We start from the raw sequence: 20,262 nt of genomic DNA, 5'->3' as shown, positions 1-20,262 counted from the left end.
CGGATTTGAATTTAGTGAGCCACAGAACACACTGAACTTTCCTCTGTACCGTCCACATCTCAACTGGCATGGCCGTGGGCTGCTCCGCTGTATACACGGTGTTACGTCATCATCTGCGCATGCGCACATGCTGCCACATCATCCTACAGAAACTGGGAGGGTTTTCCTTTTATTTGGTGCAGATTTCACATTTCTATAGTCTTTTGTTGCTTTCCGGTGACTGGTCAAAAGTGCACCATGATTTTACGGACACACTGTACAAAGATCTCCCGCGGGCTGGGTCAGCAGGTCGGGATCCAACTCCAGCTCCCTCAGTCTTGTGAGTGGCATTTCATTCTATCAGCCCAAATTTTTCTGTAACGTGGTCCCACCTGATAGAGTGTCTTTGAGGACTCAGTGAGATATGGACAGGAAATGTTCGTTACTGAACGTTAACTCAGAGATAAAAGACCAGTTTCTTCTGTCAGGACTGCACATGCTCCAGGCTGTGAGGTGCTCACCAGTAAGGTCAGGGGTGGTGACAGTGGCTGGTGACAGTGGCCAGGGCCAGCAGACTTCTGTGGCTCTTGTTGTTTTATTGGTGATTTTTAAATTAAAAATTCTCATGCTGCTAAGGACTTCAAAATTACACAAATTGTAAATCTATAAATACTATGAAAATACACCAGTTCAAAATTGCTGTGTTGATTTTTTAAAAAGATTCAGTAGTAAGTATATGAGGAACTTCTAGCACCCAGATTTTTCCTGTTGATGTTTAGTTTGCCAGTTCAGCTTGATTGTTTTATTATTTAGGATTAGATTGAATTATCACAGAAAACCTTGAAATAATAGTGGCTTAAACACAGACATTCTCTTACATTTGTATTTCCCTTACATTTAAGAAGTCAAAAAAAAAAAAAAAAAGTCCAGAGGCAGGCAGGCTAGTGTAGCATCCCTGTGTCACCCTGTTCTACTGAGGTCACCTTAGAGCCCAGAAGGGCTGCTGGAGCACCAGCTGTTGTATTTGCATTCCAGGAGATAGGAAGGAGGATGGGGCCTCTCCTGCCCCAACTGATTAGACTGCATTTATATTTCTGAAGGAAGTCTCTGTACTTGACTTTCTATTGCCCACAATGCACAAAGCGGGATCTTCACAAAGAAGGTCCTTTTTATAGGAGGAATAGAACTGCTTCACACACAGCAAGTCTTTATCTTACTCACCAGGTGTGCTGGCTTTCAGAATGTGGGCACTTTCGTGTCCCCCAGCAAACACAGCCTCACCCTGTGTATTGTTTAATACACAGCCACTAACACCCACGGTCCGCACAGGTAGCCAGTGTCGTTTAGGTGGTGTCTGCTGCCAGAGGAGACGCTTTCACGGGGCCCGGGAGCCAGCGTGCGTGGGGTGCAGGTCAGAGCAGGGAGGGACGGTCAGATGCCAACCCCAGGCCCCATCCTGATCGCTGGTGTCCAGGTGGCTCCCCAGGCCTGAGGCAGCTTTGTGTGTGGATAGCTCGCCCGCCCTGCGGGCCACAGCACAGAAAGGCCCTGGGCGGCCAGCTCAGCAGCTGGAAGGCTGTAGCGCAGTCCGGATGGCAGCGGCCAGGGCAGCTGGCGTGGGGCTCTCCGCAGTGCAGCTCACAGGCAGGCCCTGGTTGGCCAGGGCCTGAGCGGTGGTGGGGCCGATGGCCGCAAACTGCGGGGAGAGAAGGCTCTCAGCGCACCAGGGGCAGGGGTGCTGGCCTGTGGGGCCGCCTGCCCGCCGGGACAGCGCTCCGTGGGAGAGTGCCTCCCTACCATGCCCCTGGACTGGAACTGGTTCTATGGTGGCAGAAGGCCATCACCTCTGCGAGGTCGTCACAGCCCCCAGCCCCAATGAGGTCACGCCGTGCCTGCAGCTTGGGTGGCTGAGAGGTCCCAGAATCAGGCCCCAGCACCGTGGCTGCATCCTCAGAAGCCTTAGCTGCAAATGGTTGTTTTGTCTCAGGGCCTGGCTGGGGTCAGGTGGGACACAGGACAGCGTGTGGCAGGGATGGTGGCTGGACACCCAGGAAAGCAGAGCAGTCCAGACCAAGGCCCCGGAACAAGAGGGTCAGGACACACACTTCTCTGAACCTAACACTCCCCCTGCAGCGGCCCCCACTCCCCAGGCGTGCCATGAGACCCACAAGGGCTGAAAGGTAGGGACCGTCACTCGGACTTGGGGAGGGCCGCAAGTGCTGATGCCTGCCCCCCAGCGCCGGGTCACACCGCAGCCTTCCCAGGCCCCATGGGGGCTGTGATGACCCCTAATAAATACAGTTCCCCAAATGTGTGGATGTGAGTCCTCTGAGTTAAGGACATGAGGAAGGAAAGCTTTTAGATCATTTCAAGATGTGTAGACAGGAAAAAGGGGTAGGATGTTAACACCTGAGCCAAATGAGGAAATGGGCTCAGAGAGGGTAAGTTGTCCAGGAGTACCAGCAGGAAGAGGCGCTGCTGTGCTTAGCTTGGGCTGGGGGTTCTGCGGCCGCCCTTCCAGCTCCACAGGGCTGCCGTGAGTGCGCGGACTTGATGTGCAAGCTCTTGGATTATTAGTAAAGAAAAAATTTAAATCTGGAAAGGATCGGAGCACTGAAAGGATCGGAGCTCACCTTGATTTGACTGATGCTGTCACCAGATAAGTCTTGAATGTGCTTGAGGCTGTACCTAAGGCCAGAGGGGCTGAAAAAGGTGATGCTGGCTGGGACACCCTGCGGAGAGAGCAAGATCAGCCCCCGTGTGGGGTCCAGGAGACAGTTCCCAGCGTCACCACGGTCCCGAGACCCCACCTCCAGGTGGATTCCCAACTGGCGGGTTCCTGGTGCTGGCAGGTGGCTCCCCCAGAGGCCGAGGTCACACTGCTTGGAGAGCGGGTACGACCGAGGGGCCGGACCCTGCTCCGTGGTCGCTCTTCGGCCCCCACGGCAGGTCTGCCTGGCCAGAGGACACGGGCGCTGTGGCCCCATGTGCCCAGCTGAGCAGACAATGCCTCTAGCTCGTGTGGCCAAAGTGGCACCGATCGAGTAGGGCAGCAGTTGAGCCTGGCTCCCTGTCAACTCTTCACTCCCCCCCCCCCCCCGAAACAGAGCAGACAGACGGGGCCCCCGCTCTGGTGTGCGCTGACAGCATGTCCCAGAACCCACAGGCACACAGACATCTGTCCTGAGAGGGGACAGAGAGGCGTCTCACTGAATCGAGATGTGGAACTCGATCAACTCAAACAGGCGCCCTGCACCTCCCCACCTGAAGCCTCCGAAGGTCACGTGGTCTGCCAAACCCCACCCAGGCCTTCCAGCCCCTGGCCCCACAGCTCCAAAAACGCCACACAGATGGAGAACAGCATCCAGACCACGGTTTGTCCCGGGCTTCCTGGGCTGGGTGCTGTACGGAGGGCTGTGCGTGAGCCGTCTCCTCTAATCCGCCCAGAACCCTCCCTCGGCGGGCCTGTCTCCAGTGCAGACACGGAGGTGGCGTCCTCAGTCACACAGCTGGGTGGGGGATGAAACCACGCAGAGGTCGTGCCTCCCACCGGCCTGCTCCGCTGGTACCCACCCTGCCCGAGCTCTCCCTAAACAGCACCCACCTGCTTAGAATAGTAGCTGTTCAGGTTCACTCGGATTCCTGGGTGTGGAATCGTCTGATAGACCGTTAGGCTCTCCATGGGAATCCCTGGACACGACCAAAACCAGGAAACAGTTATTGCCCTGGGGACACTGTGGAGTCCGCACTGTGGGCAGCCAGTGGCGTGGCCGAGCTCTAACTGGTCCTCCACCCTGCACAGGTGGGCTCGCGGCCCTCGGCGGCTTCCCAGGGCCCCTGCGGGAGGCTGAGACACAGAGGAAGGACAAGAGCCTCGAGACTGCCGGCTTCCTTCGTACCCACGCTGCCTTTTGTTCCCGTGTGTGTGGGTGCCCACAGGACTGTCCCTGGCCACCCCACTCCCGATGCTGTAAGCCAAAATTAACTTGAGACTGTAATAAAGACTAAAAGGCATTTTTTCTAAAGCATAAAGGAGCTGTAGCCAGGAGACAGACTCAGGTAGCAGCCTGAATTGTGTCTCGCCGAGACACGGGGAGGCCACCTTTCACAGCCAACGATCCCTCCCAGGTGCTCTGTGAGGTATTTTATGTGAGTGAGTGAGTGAGGTCTCCAGGTCGTGCAGTGTGACTGGACAGTGCAGGCCTGTCCCGGTAGAGAGAGGAGACGGGGCTCCTGTCATGGCTGACAATGAGCAGGGCGGAGCTGGGGGCCCCGGGAGCTCGGAGCACAGAGACGTGAGGGCCAGCAGCAAAGGGCCCAAGGCTCTATTTATAAAACTTGGACCCTTGGTTGATCTTAGGGAGGCCATCTCAGCAGATAAATTCCTTCCCAGGGTTCTTATAAAATGAACTGTTGTTCTCGGGGTCCGCAATGCTGTCAGTGTGGAACCTGACAGAGAGCTGGGGGTGCGGGCAGAGCTTGGGGGGCCTTTCCCAAGCCTGGGGGCAGAAGCAGGCCACCAAGAGCTCTGTACACCTTGGTCTCTGCAACCTGAGGCCAGGCAGCACGCTCAAGGACAGCTCAGGGAGAGGCCATGAGCCAGGAAGGGGCGTGTGGGCCTGAGTCTGGGTCCGCTACATCCCAGCTGGCCATGTGCCCTGGATTGGCCACGGCCACCCACGGGCCCTGTGTGGGTGTTGGGTTAGGCTCTGAAGTGTCTCACATTCCCTCCTGTTCCGCTTCAGGGAGGGGCAGGCACGGCAGTGACCAGCCACATGTCCTCATGGACATTCGCCAGGTAGGACAGCCACAATGCAGTGAAACTGTGTCGGGCCCCAAAACCTCAGGCTTACAGAAGTGAGACGGGACAGGAAAGGAAATCGAAGGAGACTCAGCAGAAAACAGCAGCCTACCACCGTTTCACACCAGCACCCGACAGAAACGTGGAAGGGTCAGCCTCTGGTTTGCATCTGGCTTCGCTAAGGGTCCCTGGGACCACCCTGTTGGTTTTCTCATCTTGTCCAGAGAGGCCACCACGCTTGCCGAGCTTCCTGCTCAGTTCCTGCCGTTGTTCCCGGCAGTGTTTAGAGGGCGGATGCTAATGTGGGCAGAGGAGATACGATCTCGCCCCGCTTTAACACGGAAGGTGAGTCTACGATCATCCCGGGTCATGCTCCCCATGTGGATGGTGGGCGGTGTGAACCAGTGGAGGTGAACACGCTGACCACAGTTCCGTGAGCCGTTTGCGCGTGGAGAGCCGGCGCTGTGCTGCGGGGCTCACGACGTGTGTGCAGCAGGTTCTGTCCATCTGTTTCCGTCTCACCCTGAGGTTCATACCCCAGACCACTGACGGCCCAGGCCCTCTACATGACAGAAGGTGTGCAGGTGGCCCTGGCATGCTCCGGGGCACGGCTGCTCTCAGAGCGAGCCCGGGGGCCACGAGGGATGCCATGGGGCGGGGCTGCAGTGGTGGAGCTGGAGGACGCTGCGCGCCACCACCCATCAGCTCCACCCTCAGGGTTCTCTCGTGGGGACCTGCCCGTCCCCCGTCCCCTCCTCCCACCCCACCCCTTCTCCTGGTGACGGCTCAGGGACACTGCACGTTCCTACTGGAGCTGAGCAAGCCCAGGGGAGCAGCTCTGACTCCAAGAACCAGACTGGACGCCCACTCCCGCCCGGGCCCACTGTCCCCATGTCCCTGCTGGGCTGACCACGAACATCACCGCACACTCTCGGCAGACCCCCGAAAGGTGAGGGGCCGTGCATGCAGGTCACCTTTGTCCTTGAGCATTTTTGGCAGGATCTCTCTCTTGAGGGCTCCGCAGGGAAACAGAAGAGGCAAGGCCGACGGCTCCCCTGAGAACAGAGACCCAGGCTGAACGGCTCTGCAGACGCTGCTTTGGCCTCAGCTCTGGCCACTGCAGGAGGAGGGAGCAGCTGCCATTCTCGCGGACCTTGTCACCGAAGGTCACACGGCGGTGTGGGCACCAGTGCCTGGACAACTAACCCTACAGAAGCCAGGGTCTGCCGCCACCTTCACTGGACTCGGAGGTTAGCAGTCAGGCCTGGGTGGGCACTGGAGCACATTCCCACCCCTGCAGCAGCCGTGGACAGCCCACAGGTGGCTCTGCTCACGAGGAGGCAGGGGATGGGCAGCCAAGACACGCTGATGTCCACTACTGTCACAGCCAGGACAGCAGCCACCAGCCAAGTGCCCAGGGGGCCTTCCGACAAGCCCGGCCACAGAGGTAAGCAAGGGGCCTGTGGAAGGCTCCAGACTCTGCCCCCGCAGCATCTCCTCTGCGCGTCCAGCAGAGTCCTGAGCTGCCCATTCTCATTCTTGGATGCCGGTCACACTGGGGAGTCGGGGAGGTCAGCCCCCCCCACCCCGGTCCAGGGCCAGCATCTCGTCCTCACTGCCCACCAGTGCCCAGCACAGGACCGGCCATGCTGGAAGCAAACCCGAAACTGTCCTGCTCCCACACTCTTTCCCAGCGAGGGGAGGGTCTACGGCACGCCTCAGGAGGTCACAGGCAAACGCAGGCGGACCTCAGAGGCACTGCGCAGGTCCCAGACCGCCGCAGCAGGGGGACCTCTCAGTGCCACGAGTGGGAACCTTGCCTGCCGTCTGTAAACAGCTGGAGCGCAGTGCAGCGTGGTCTGCCCACCCGCTCATTGCTGGGACAAGCTTGCCTGCAGGTGTTTAGCCAGAAAGGCCAGTGCTGACCAGGTCAGTGTAAAGCGGATTGGCTCCGCAGGGGTGAGAGATCCGGGTCTCCCCAGGACAGTGGGGAGGTGCGGGGCTGGCCGGGGTCTGATCCCACACAGAGGGCCAACAGTGGGGCTCGCAGGCCTCACTCCCCCTCCTTTCACAGGCAGGGGCCAGACTGCAGGCCTGCCCAGCCTGAAACAGAAAAGGCAGCGGGTGGGCGCGGAGCCCGTAAACAGCCACCGCAGGGAGCCAGGACCCGGACCCTGGGCTGTAAGCGCCTCTCCGGGCGCAGCTGAGCCATCTAACCCTGACAGCCTCAGGTCTGCAGGCTGTCACCCTCTGGCTTCCGCTGGTGAGGATCCGGTCACACAGGCAGGGGGCACTTAATTGCAGGTAATTAGGATAATGAGTCCAAGGGGGGGGAGGGGAGTGGAGCCTGTGGCTGCGGTTCTGCCTGTGAGCTCCCAGTGCAGAAGGACACTGCCAGTGACCCAGTGACCAGCAGCACGGGCTGTCTGCTGACTCGCTCTCTGATGGAACCGCCCTCTACCCGCACCAGTTAACTGTCCCTTCTTCTCCATAAGGGGGGGTGTCCTGAGAGGGAGGAAGAATTGTCTATCAGCACAATAAGCTGTCAGGGTACATTAGTAACAGCTCTAGGCACAATAGTGCCCATCATACAGTAAATAAGGGTTTGTTAAGGGAAATAAATAAGCAATAACTATGAATTAGCTATTTACTCCAAGCATTGGAAGTAAAGAGTCTTAGCTTTTAAAATTAAACTTCAGAGTTTCCTGGGTGAGAAAATCCTGAACGCCTTGGTACACCCAAGGTGAAAGTGCTCATTGGCAGTCCGGATGGATTCTTATTTGGGTATTCTAATTGCAAACTGAAGATTTATTAGGGCCTATAAACATGCTGGTCATAAATCAGAGGAAGTAACAAAGGCTTTGCAAAGAACCCAGGCCAGTACCTCTGAGATTTAAGGTCCATATCTGCCCTCCAAGCCTAGGCTCAGTTAATTGAAATACCAGCGTGTTACCTCAGATGTGACACGGAGCCTCTCTGCCTTGTGTTTGCAAAGCCAGGAGCACAGCTTGATGGCTCTGGGCCTGACAGTGAGGAATGACTCTGTTCATCCACTTCCAGGACCCACGCGTAACTGTGAGTACAGCCCCTCCCCTGCCTGGGAACTAGCTGGGCCACGTGTCCCATTAGGGAGCTTTCCCTCATCCCACCCACAGGACCACTAATGACTCCTGTAAACCTGGAGGGTGTCAACAGCACCATTTACACTGATTTCTATTGTACATTTAAAAAGAGGGCTTTGGTCCTGGCTGGTTGGCTCAGTGGTAGAGCGTCAGCCTGGCGTGCAGGAGTCCCAGGATCGATTCCCGGCCAGGGCACACAGGAGAAGCGCCCATCTGCTTCTCCACCCCTCCCCCTCTCCTCCTTCCTCTCTGTCTCTCTCTTCCCCTCCCACAGCCAAGGCTCCATTGGAGCAAAGATGGCCCGGGTGCTGGGGATGGCTCCATGGCCTCTGCCTCAGGCACTAGAATGGCTCTGGTTGCAACAGAGCTACACCCTGGATGGGCAGAGCATTGCCCCCTGGTGGGCATGCCGGGTGGATCCCAGTCTGGCGCATGCGGGAGTCTGTCTGACTGCCTCCCCATTTCCAGCTTCGGAAAGATACAAAAAAATATAAATAAATAAATAAATAAATAGAGGGCTTTGATCTGTGTGCCAGTGAGCATTATCCTTGAAGGGACATTAAAAACAGAGCTGAGATTGGATCATTCTGGAAGGCAAGCGCACAGGGGAAGGAACCCACTCACAGACCCCTGCCTCATCCTTTGGAGTAGGGTGGAGGGAGGTGGGCTGAGTCTCAAGCAGGCAGGTCTGGTCCCAGGGGGGCTCCTACACTACACAGTCACCCCACCTTTTCACCAAGGAGCGACCATGCCCGTGGCAGCTGTGAGACCAGCACATGACATAGGGGGCCCGTCGGGTGGCCCTCTCCCACTTACTGGAACAGATATATTCTGCAAGCTTTTCTGCATTCCCGCTGCTCTCCCCTTCTGCATCCAGGCCGAGTTTACTCACTGGAAGACAACAAAAGTACATTGCTTTCCATGGCTGTTCAAGTCCCTCTCTTCCCACTGTCTGACGTGCAAGTAAGTGCAAAGGCCCTGTGGCACTGATCAGAGCTGGGGCCTGGCCCCAGGCTTCCTAGATGGGTGGCTATGGGGGATGCCCCAACTTCTCCAAACCCCTTAGCTCAGGCACAAGGGGTGGGGGACACAGCCATGGGGACTGTTTGGAGGATGATATGCGCTGATAGGAGCAAACTGCTGGCTGTCTCAGGGGGGCTTAGAGAGGTGGTTTTCCTCATTCAGGAGGTGGGAGCCTCTGAGACCCATGGACATCAGAGAGCGCTCATTTGGGCAGGGAGCCGAGGACAGCCCACCCAGGGAGGTGGCGTGGCTGACAGGGCGGGATGAGATGGACAGGAGGGAGGAGAGGTTCATAACCATCTGCCACACGGCAGGTGAGTTAGGGCAAGGGCTGTGCCGGCCACTTGTGCAAGACTCCATCAGGACCCACCCTCTCCCAGGTGGAGGGCCGGTTGCCCTGCAGAGGGTGTGGAAGCAGGAAGACCGGGGCAGTGGGGTCAGTTCTGGAATGTGGAGCTGCTCTGAGAAAGGAGGTGCTCACAGGAGGCTGGCTAACACCAACCGCAGCTCGACTGCTGACACCACCTTGAATTCAGACCCTGAGGCAGGCGCTGAGTCCCTGGCGGCTGTGAACTCCGCCCAGGAGCCACCCCCCTGCTTACTGGAATCACCATCCTGCCTAGAGGACCAGGAAGGTCGCAGTGCACCCAAGAACCTTGAAAACGTCCCAGGAACGGAACCGGGACGAAGTGCGCACAGTGATGTTGGTACTTGGCTCAACATGAGTGTGCGTCCTGTGGTCCTAGGCACTGGGCCCATGCTGAGACTCCGGGCAGAATGGTGACCAGGGTCCCCAAACTTTACACAGGGGTCAGTTCACTGTCCCTCAGGCCATTGGAGGGCCGGACTATAAAAAAAAAACTATGAACAAATCCCTATGCACACTGCACATATCTTATTTTAAAGTAAAAAACAAAATGGGAACAAATACAATATTTAAAATAAAGAACAAGTAAATTTAAATCACAAACTGACCAGTATTTCAATGGGAACTATGCTCCTCTCACTGACCACCAATGAAAGAGGTGCCCCTTCCGAAGTGCAGCGGGGCCAGATAAATGGCCTCAGGGGGCCGCAGTTTGGGGACCCCTGGGTTAAACCATGGGTTGCCTGACCTGTGGTGGCGCAGTGGATAAAGCGTCCACCTGGAACACTGAGGTAGCCGGTTCGAAACCCTGGGCTTGCCCAGTCAAGGCACATATGGGAGTTGATGCTTCCTGCTCCTCCCCTCCCCCTCTCCCCCCTTCTCTAAAATAAATAAATAAAATCTTAAACCATGGGTCACTGACAACTAGTTCAACCTCTAGCCCCCCTCTTCTCCCCAGAGGTGGTAGTGAGGGGCTGGAATCTGAAAGTTCCTACTCTGATCACAGGGCTGGTCCCCCTGGCAACCAGCCCCAACCTGAGGGCCTTTTTAAAAATCAGCTTATTAAAATACATGTAGGTGAAAGAGGCTTGTTACGAATAACAAAAGACACCTTTCTCTTTAACACCTAGGAAACATCAAGGGTGAACAAGGGGACGAAGACCAAATACGGATTTCCTCTTATCAGGCACATCTCAGCCTGTGTGGGGAGCCCTCCCCGGGACTGCTCACCTAGAGCAGCGGTAGCGCTGCCCACCACGTACACCGACTTGGCGTTCCATTTTTCTTTCAGCGACTCCTCCCAGACTGTGGAACAGGAGAGCAGAGGTGAGCTGCAGAGACCAAAGTGGCCACATGGACTGCTGCCCACGGCTGCGGGTTCGTCCTAAACCTTGTCAGCAAGGCAAACGAGTTAATGAGCAAGTCTAAAAAGAACAGCACCCCAAGCTAAAACGCCACTTTTGTACTGTTTGTATTCTGTAGGAATATTTTTTAAAAATCACTTTGGTAGATGTTTCAGGATGACTTGCTTGAAAGAGTAAACCATTTCGACAGAAGGCCCTGAAAGCATTTTTAACGTGTACTAGAAAACAAACATAACTTGAAGAATTAATTTGCATGGTAATAGTAAAACATTTTTAAACCTAGACTTTTAAAGAAAAAGTCACCAGTCATTAAGAATGAGGTAACTTGAAGTCTAATCAAGCAATCCAATTGGTTCTATTTGGAACACAAATCTGAAAGGAGTCAGGAGACGATAGTCTCATTCATCCATTAGGTCAAAGTAGAGAAAATATATTTGAGGATAACAAACAAACACAATGATCAGAGAACGCTACTGTTTCATGACAAAAAATAAACATCTTTAAATCTGGATGAAAGAAAGACAGAGAAAATGGATTGTATAAATATATAAGGCTACTGGGTGTTCAATATCTTTTTAGAAGATGAGGAAGCCTATTTTTTCCTTCCTAAAATCTGATTATGAATATAACTTTCCTTTAAATTCAACAGTCACGCTAGCCTTTACACACCTATGATAAATTTCCTTTTAAACAGTAATCAAAGATTGAGTTTCACCTCTCTTTCCTACCCCACACGTGTAACGTTTATTTAGACATTATCTCTAGCATGTGAACAAACCTCTGTCTAAGCCTCACAGCAGGCGACAGCTGGAGCAGCCCCCGACCACCCGGAGGCCTCGCTGGAGCCAGCTCTGCCCAGGACTCGTGTCTGTCCCCGTGCAGGTCAGCAACCCCCTCCCAGACCCCGTCAACAAGCGGGATCAACTACACCTTTCCTGACTTCATCAGTTGCTGTGATCAAACACGAAATGTTGGGGACAATGCCCCTACGCCGCAGAGCACTGTGGGGAGTTACGGCGTCCACTCTGGGGCTCTCTCTGTCCACCACCTTCACTCTCAAAGCGCACACACAGGGCGCCTGAGGCTGGGAGACAGAGCTGCTGAAGCACCCTGGGGGCACGTCTGCTTCTCCACCTCCTGCCTCTCTCTACTTTGGAAATGATGGCACTTCCTGTCGGAGCTGCCACTCTGATCGGCCAGCACGAGTCCTCGTCCCTGAGAAAAGCGTCAGACTTCCTCTGCGGCAGAGGTAGGGGTGTCTTAAGAAATCACCGAGAAGGGGCATTTTTTTGCTCTAATGAAGGCCTAGTTAAATGGAAGGGAGAGACTGATAACCACTCACCACTGTCTTGAGGCCTGCTGTGTTCCAGGCTACTCACACACCTGTGCCCGATGGCCATGTGGCCTTGAAGAGTGTCTCACCCCCTCCTCTGAGGCCCTTGTCAGCTGGAAGCACAAACCATACCTGCCCGAGGTCAGTACGGAGGACGTGCCTGGCCCCGGGAAGACCCTCAGCAGTCCTAGCTAGCTCCCAGAGGAAGCAATGAGCCAGTGGTGCAGGATCAATGGGCCCACGTTACACACAGGGAAAATGAGGCTCAGCCAGGTCGAGGAGCTCACCACGGTCAGAATGGCCCTCTGAAGCCGGCCCACTTTGCCACACAGCCCGGCTGGTAAGCTCCGCCCACTGCCTCCACTTGTCACTATGACAAGCCGGTCAGGCCTGACCGACTGGGGCCATGGCCTCGGACAGGTGCTTACTGTCGCTGAGCCTCAGTGTTCGCATCTGTAAGGTGAGGAGCACAGAGTGCGTGCCCCTGATTCAATGAGAGTGAGTGTAAAGTTGACAGCCTGGTATACAGCAGGCACTCCATAAACGTCAGTGTGAAGCTGTTCGAACACCCTCAGGTGGTTGTTCAGTCTGAACACCGGGCTCTGTTGGCTTCGATGGAGGGAGGAGGAGGGCGAGGGTCTCAGACACGGTCTGCCATGCAGTGCCCAGCACGTGCCCTGTCTTCTCGCGTATCGCTGGGTCTTGTCGCCCCTCCAAGGAAGAGACGGGCACTGACACATTCTGAGGGGAGCCGGCCACCTGGCAGGGGAACACTGAGCCACCCCCGCAGCCACATCCGTCCGGGACGTTGGGAGGCGGCAATGTCTCCTGCTTCCCATGGCCGGGCTGTGACCGGCACCAGAGGCTAAGAGGTTTACAAGTCCTCCTGTGTGGGACATCAGGACACAGCTCATAAAAAGGTTGCTGTCTGCCTGACCTGTGGTGGCGCAGTGGATAAAGTGTCAACCTGGAAATGCTGAGGTTGCTGGTTCAAAACCCTGGGCTTGCCTGGTCAAGGCACATATGGGAATTGATGCTTTCTGCTCCTCCCCCCTTCTCTCTCTCTCTCTCTCTCTCTCTCTCTCTCTCCCCTCTCTATAATGAATAAATAAAAAATAAAATCTTTAAAAAAAAAAAAAAGGTTGCTGTCTGCTCCCTCCAATATCATACAAACATGAAACAACTGCACCTGAACACATTCTGAGCTGAGTCACTGCAGGCGTTACCCCGAGGGCAGCTATAGGAACCGGGTCTTGCCAGCAGGGAAGCTGGCGCACAGAGGGACGCATGGGGCCAGTGCGGCTGCGCGGGCCACCTCACCTCCAGCACTCCCGGCCTTCTCCAGGCTCAGCTGTGCGGCCTGCACGGCTCTGGGGCTGGTGAACACGAGGCCTTCGTACCTCTCCGGGCGCAAGAGCTGCACAGCGAACAGTGAGAGGCATGTCACAGGATGGCCGCACTCCACACCGCCCAGAATCCCACTGCTCACAAGAGCATTTCCATTAATCCACTCCACCCATCCCTCCATCCCTCTGTCCACCCACTCAACGCTGAGGGCTGAGCAACCTGGACCTACTGTTAGGCCTTAGCAGTGCAGATGACTCCTCACAGCGTTTCCCTCAAGCAGCCTGGGGCGAGGGAGAGGGCAGGCCCCACGCGGGGCGGAGGGTGTGACGGAGCAGAGAGGGGAGAGGGCAGGCCCCACGCGGGGCGGAGGGGGTGACTAGCAGAGAGGGGAGAGGGCAGGCCCCACGCGGGGCGGAGGGTGTGACGAGCAGAGAGGGCAGGCCCCACGCGGGGCGGAGGGTGTGACGGAGCAGAGAGGGGAGAGGGCAGGCCCCACGCGGGGCGGAGGGGGTGACTAGCAGAGAGGGGAGAGGGCAGGCCCCACGCGGGGCGGAGGGGGTGACTAGCAGAGAGGGGAGAGGGCAGCCTGCTCAGCCTGGTCTGGTGTGCAGGCAGGCAGGAGACTTGACCTGTGTTTGCAATGAAACAGGACTGCTCTCCAGGGGCCATGTCCAGGCTGCTGCCCTGACTTTCACAGAAAATGGTGGTAACATCTGCTGGCCGTCTATTCTGAGTGAGGCAGCAGCTGTCATGTACCTGTCCCCTCACTGCTCTGAGAGTACCCGTGAGAGGGTCTACTCTCATGGCAGGTGGATAAAACAAGTGGCGTGGGAGGCCTGGGAGGCCACCGAGGGGGCAGGGGCTGCTGCAGAGCGTGCTCCCTGCCTCACCGGCCTGATGGAGGGTTCAGAAAACCCTCAGGGGCAGACTGGCTGGTGGCGGTAGGTGACCTTAGGATGTTTCTGACCACGAGGTCCTAGAGATCATCTCACACCACGAGGTCTCTTGTTCCCTTTTAAAGCTGCTCATGGAAAAGCAAGTCCATCTGTGCCCTGCCCCCGGTCCTGGTCTGGAATGTGACAGATGCCAGCTCAGTGCTTGTTGAATTGAATGATTAATCAGATATTCAGCTCAAACTGAAGGGAGGAAACAGGAAGGTTTCCCATGGAGTGACGGACAGGGCTGGGTGCACAGAACACGACCGTGAGCCCAGTGCTGACAGGGGCTGAGTCAGTCTCTGAACCAGGAGAACGAACACGTCCCGGCCCGTGCGGAGGCTGGGGGGTGTAAAGGACAGGGCCTGCCCTGCTGCGATCAGCGCCCTCCACGGCCAGCTCTCCTGGGCCTCCGCATCTTGTCTTGCTGGAGGGGCCCGTGGAGGCTCTTGGGCCCCCCAATCCTGGGGCCGGGTCCTGGAGCCGGTGGGGCGGAGCGGCCCTGGTTAGAAGCCGAGTAGGAAAATGAGGGAAGTAAGGAAGTCCTCCAGCTTGGGTTGGCACGGACTTTACAGAAACCAAAGGCGTCTCAGGGAGAAATCACGGTGCTCAGACACCGGCGGACCTTACCTTCTGTGAGAAACTGGGGAGAGACAGAAACTCAAATGATAAAACAGGGAGCAGAGTGGCCTCAAGTCCGTGTAATCCTAGTTCCTGCAAGTGAACAGAGTCCTGGGTTGGCCAAGGTGCTTTGGAAAACAAGGAGATGCTGAAGGAATCACATTTACAACTTACTCTGTGCCGACTCCTCAGTATTAGTGGACACCCCTCCCCCCTCACTGGTAAGGCAGTGCTGGACTTTTTGGGGCCAGGAGTCTCGGGCACTTACCCTGACATATGGATCCGGGCCACCGTCATCCTCCTTGGCATCTTTTAGTAAAAGAACCTTCATTACTGCCTGGCAGTCCTTACAGGGTGCTGTGACAGAGCAGGGGACAGGTCCTAGTTAGGTCTCAGGGCCTCCGCCTAGGTCACGCCGACAGACCGTGGCACTGGGAGGGTGGGGCAGTTAGCCGCCAGCCGGCGGGCCCAGCCCTTGCACACCCTGACTCAGCAGTAATGGGCTCCTTCCTTAGGAAGCCCTGGCCAGTGATAAGGCCGAGAGACAGTGTGCTGGCACTTGATACCACTTGGGTGGGCAGACGAAAGCCATCACGGAGAGCCAGTGTCCTAGCCACATACTGAAGGCTCATAGAAGAGGTGCAAAATTGAAATTTGCCTTGTATCAATAACAAACAGAGAAACGGGTCTCTCATGCTAAAAGGAGGTAAATAAGTCATTACCTCCATTTCAAGATACACACACTAAGTGGCTCACAGTCACCCTCCACCCTGCGTGGGGCCGGCCCTCTCTCCTCTCTGCTCCATCACACCTTCCACCCTGTGTGGGGCCTGCCCTCTCCTCTCCTCAAGAAATAACTATATTAACTCTTCTACTTTTCAAAGGATGTTTTACAAATGTTGTTGAGTATCCTGAGATAGTCTTTCAAAAGTTTTCTAACACCCTAGAAAACCATTTGTCAATATGTATCAAAAGCGTTCTACACTTCACGTCCTTTCTTCCTATAACTTCACACCTAAGAGTGAATACCAAAGCAATCCTCATAAATGTGTGCAGAGGCGGACAGAAAGGTGCTCGCCCCGGAATTCTGTCACTGAGATATAAATGGTGCATGGCGCAAAATGAACTGCTTTGTATCTAAGCAGCTGAACCCGGGTGAACAGACAGGTGTGCAATCGAGTTCTAGTTCCTGCTGCCGTTGGGCTCTCAGCCAGAGACCGGGGACCTGGGAGAGTGGGCAGCGTCACTTCTGTCATTTCCTGAAGTGACTCAAAATGTGTCTCACACGAAAATCAGGAATCGATCTTTCTGTGATGGTCACTCTTGTGTCAGCCTGGTTGGGTTTGGGTCCCCGTTCCTTCTCAAATGCTCCTCTTAAGTGTTGCTCGAAAGGTATTTCGGAGATAGGGTGAGGTCCAGTGCCAGGTGACTTCTGGTAAGACAGAGAACAGGAAGTCCTAGAGAAGCGGGGCGAGCCTGACTCCATCAGGGGAGAGGCCCTAGGAGCAGGACGAGGCCTCCCGGGGGAGACACCCCTCCTGTGGACACAGCGGCAGCTCGTGCCCAGCCCGGCCCCCCTCCTCGGCTTGCACTGTGCATTTCAGATGCACCCCACAGTTGCGCAGATCAACTCCTTGCAATAAGTCTCCTGATATTGTATATATCCCCTACTGGTTGTGTTTCTGAGTCAACCTTCCAGTTCTGGGGTTCTAGGAATCTGGTATGTCACTAAGTGGCAGGTAAAAGTTGGCATTTTCTGCTAAAGCAGCAATATTTCTAGGACACACAAAGCAAGCAACTCTTGTGGGATTAAAAAGTGGAAGCTTATTGTTCTTGGAAGCAGGCATTCCTGCAGCCCGGAATCTCTTCAGCCCTGCCACGTCCCTGCCGCGCCCCTGCCACGCCCCTGCCACGGCTGGAGGCCCTGTGGTATGGATCCCGCTGTCTTCAAAGGGGGTGCCAAGGAACACTCTTGGCAGCTTTCTGATCTCGGCAGTGACACCCCTGGGACCCCCCTCAGGGAGATTAGGTGTATACTGTTTATTGGGGGTGGGGGACAAGTTCAAGTACCACTAGGTGCTATGAAGCGATGTGGTGGAGGGGACTGGGGCGCTGAGAGCGAGTCACCTCTTCGGGGGACCTCTCTAAGGAGGAGGCATCTGAGTTGAAATCTGAGTGTCAAGAGCAGTGCGAAGACTTGAAGGGGGTGACTTGAGATCTGAGTGAAAACAGCCAGAAGGAGAAATGCTCGAGTCAGAAAGGGCCCTGGTATCCCCGGGGGGGAAGGGTAGTCCAAGCTTGAGTGGAAAGCACAAGGTGGTCTTGGATTCCCGGAGAAAAGGGGCTGACTGCACTGAGAGGTTAAGGCGGGGGGGACAGTGGTGAGATTTACACTTTAGAAAGGGCTCGGCTCTGTGACCGGGGTGGACACCACTGTAGGTTAGACAGTGGCAGTGGTTTGAGCAGTGGGGAGGTTAAGACGTGGCTGGACCAGGCATTCATACCAAAGACAGAGCAAACTATTCGTGTAATTCTGGGTGAAGCCACCTGTCTAGGCCTGCTTTGTAGTAGTGGGGACCAGGAGGAAAATAAGTGTTTTTCTTCTTTAATCCCGCCTGGACTTGGGGTTTGCTCAGAGTAATCCTGTCTGTAAGCCACTAAATAGTGATAGATAGTGACATGTACCAGGCACTGGGTATACAGTGGGATTCCTGCTCTCATACTTATGGAAAGTGAAAAAACATTTTACAGATAAGACTAGTGACATGAGCTAACAGTGAAGACTGAGCCAGTGGATTGGCACTCCAGTCCTTGACTGAGTTCAGTTCCCTGAGTCATTGCTGTGTTTTTTCGAAGGAGAAAAACCACAGGCAATGTATTTATCCATATTTTCCCCTCTCATTCACACTCTGACCATGAGCTCAACACTGGAAACCAATGTGAGGGCACAGAGTAAGGCTCCCTCCCCCCATTCCTGCTTATCAAAGCAAAACATGCTCATTGTGGAAAATTTGCAAACTATAAAAAAGTGGTTTCTCAAAAAACTAAAAACAGAATTACCATATGATCCAACAGTTTCATTTCTAGGTATATACTCAAAGAAAAGAAAATAAAAACAGGGACTTGAATAGCTATTTGTACACCACGTTCAGAACAACATTATCCACAATAGCCAAGAGGTGGAAGGGACCCAAGTGCTCACTGATAGATAAATAAAATGTGGTCTATCTTTACGGTGAAGTATTATTATTACTCAGCCTTAAAAAGGAAGGGAATTCTGACACATGCGGTATAACGTGGATGAGCTTAAAAACCGTTATACTAAATGCAACAAGCCAGTAGTCACAAAGGACATGTTTTATGATGCCACCTAATACCATATACCTAGAATAGGCAAATTGATAGAGACAGAAAGTACGATGATGGGGAAGGGGGCATGGGAATTAGTGTTCAACTAACACATTTCAGTTTTTCTAAGAGGAAAGACTTGCGTTCAGGAGATGGCTGGGGTGAGGGCTGTGCAACACTGTGACGGTACTCGATGCCACTGAACTATACACTTAGAAATGGTTCCAGTGGCAAAATTTATGTCCTCTACAGTTTACTACAAACAAAACATACAAAGAAACGGGGAACAATTATCCACGATGTCTCAGTGTAACTCTGTTGGTATGTTGGCACTATGCCTTCTCCCTCATTTTTCTAAATGAGCCTTCTGATAAGTCTTTTTTTACAGCTTCCTCTCTTGTATGTTATGGTAAGATGTTTTTGCATAGGTGTGAGACCCGACAGGGATGTGTTAAGCTGGCTCATCAGATGTGGAGGCCTGATGTGTAAATACACTAATATCCATGTGTGGCTTGGCTAGGCGAGACTCAGGGGAGACGGAACTGACAACCCAATCACAGGGGGCTCTGGGGACACTTAAGGTACCTTGATTCCAAGTCCTGTACTGGCTGACTTACCAAGGGTTATTATTCCTGCTCTGCTTAAACCTCTCCGGCAGCGGCCACCTCCTTACTAGGGGCAGCTCAGTACAGTGTTAGAATCACGTGCATTCAACCCATTTCTCATTTTACAAAGAAAAATGAAAAAAGGAAGCCGCTGTCATCTTTCATTAACAACTACCTTTTAAAATTAATAGTCTTTACCACGGTCTGCAAACTAGTAGCCTATGGCATAAACCTGGCTGGTCGATGAATTTTATTTTGCACCCGTTTTAAAAATCGAGGTATTTCTTGTAAAAATCCAGAATTCCAGGTTCCCTTAACATGTAAAAATCTTGACAGCACTGGGTTCATGTTTCCACTTGGCCACCCCTGGCTGCAGCTATCAGGGGCACTCTAGTGTGTCATAGTTCCCTGCATCTGTGCTCTCAAAATAGGCTCTGGTGGGTAGTTCAGATCTCCTTGCTGGTCCTGAAACAGGGTAATCCTGTCTGTAAGCCACCAAATAGTGACATACAGTGACTGTGTACCAGGCACTGGGTATACAGTGTGATTCCTGCCCTCATATTTATGGGAGGCTAAAAAATATTTTACAGCTAAGTAAGACTAATGACATGAGCTAGGAGAATTGTTTGAGTCAGAAAAGGGTCCTGGTGTCCCCAGGGGGAAGTGTAGTCCGGGCTTGAGCGGTGGAGCCCCGCTTTTCAAGAAACTTGCAAGTCAAGAAATGTGCTTAAGGAGGGTCTGCTAGGGACAGGCATTGGGATCATTTAATCATGGACAAGGCCATGCCACCACTGTTTTGGGGACACGCCGGTAGGGTCGGGCCTGACCTGGCGTGGGGGCACCTGCACGGATCCGGTGACCCTCCTCTGGGGCCGATCACTGCCCCGGGACAAGAGCCCCCACCCAGGCCGGCAGCGGCCTCGGTTCCGCTCTGGACTCGTCCTTCACTTGCTAGCGCCGTGTCGTCGTCGGGACGGTTGGCTGGCGGGGACACCTACCTCGCCGGGCTGGTGAGGCCCGAAAGGTCTAGGAGCTGGGGCTGAGATCAACACCCCCACTCGGAAGTTGCCCGGGAGCGGGAGGGGGCGGCAGTATCTCGCGGTCCGAACTTGGAGGCTGTGAGGCTGCCGGAGCTAGGTCCAGGTGGGCGGATCCCTCACCACGTAGCCTGAGCTGCCATGACGACAGCCGGCTGGAGACCCCGGGTACCACTGCAGGATCTACCCTGAGCCGTTCACGGCTGCAGCAAGCGCATGCGCGCCGACATCCAGGCCCGGGTCGTGGGGGGGGGGGGGGCACGCACAGAGATGGGTTGAACCACTGCGCCAAGAGAAGGGAGAGCCTTGAGGGGGGGGGGGTTGAGGAAAGACGGCGGAAGCAAGGAAAAGCTAAGATAGGACCCAGAACTGGATTTGAC

General features: G+C 54.7%; 1 protein-coding gene across 2 annotated transcripts; it reads right to left on the bottom strand.

The window, feature by feature from the left end:
* Window positions 1-753: 753 nt before the first annotated feature.
* UROS (uroporphyrinogen III synthase) lies at window positions 754-20,115 on the bottom strand. Of its 2 annotated transcripts, XM_066355327.1 has the most exons (10): window positions 19,844-20,115; window positions 15,161-15,249; window positions 14,902-14,985; window positions 13,310-13,406; window positions 10,523-10,597; window positions 8,719-8,793; window positions 5,755-5,835; window positions 3,584-3,669; window positions 2,613-2,711; window positions 754-1,675 (listed from the first exon to the last, which is right to left on the bottom strand). In XM_066355327.1, exons 2-10 carry the CDS (start codon window positions 15,221-15,223, stop codon window positions 1,541-1,543), a joined length of 795 nt encoding a protein of 264 aa, XP_066211424.1. In that variant the 5' UTR covers window positions 15,224-15,249; window positions 19,844-20,115; the 3' UTR covers window positions 754-1,540. The 2 variants fall into 2 exon arrangements, with proteins under 2 accessions (XP_066211424.1, XP_066211425.1); XM_066355328.1 differs by lacking the exon at window positions 5,755-5,835.
* Between the last annotated feature and the right edge of the window lie 147 nt (window positions 20,116-20,262).

The sequence above is a fragment of the Saccopteryx leptura genome, chromosome 13, assembly GCF_036850995.1.
Source record: "Saccopteryx leptura isolate mSacLep1 chromosome 13, mSacLep1_pri_phased_curated, whole genome shotgun sequence".
In the NCBI taxonomy this organism is placed as follows: domain Eukaryota; kingdom Metazoa; phylum Chordata; class Mammalia; order Chiroptera; family Emballonuridae; genus Saccopteryx; species Saccopteryx leptura.
This window is presented reverse-complemented; position numbering and strand designations above follow the sequence as displayed.

What these genes read in the sequence shown, in the direction of transcription:
- UROS (XM_066355327.1), bottom strand. Translation starts at nt 15,223, where the DNA reads ATGAAGGTTCTTTTACTAAAAGATGCCAAGGAGGATGACGGTGGCCCG. An exon ending in TCCCCAGTTTCTCACAGAAG is followed by an intron (nt 13,407 to 14,901) that starts GTAAGGTCCGCC and finishes TTCGCTGTGCAG; the next exon opens with CTCTTGCGCCCGGAGAGGTA. An exon ending in GAAGGCCGGGAGTGCTGGAG is followed by an intron (nt 10,598 to 13,309) that starts GTGAGGTGGCCC and finishes CCTGTTCCACAG; the next exon opens with TCTGGGAGGAGTCGCTGAAA.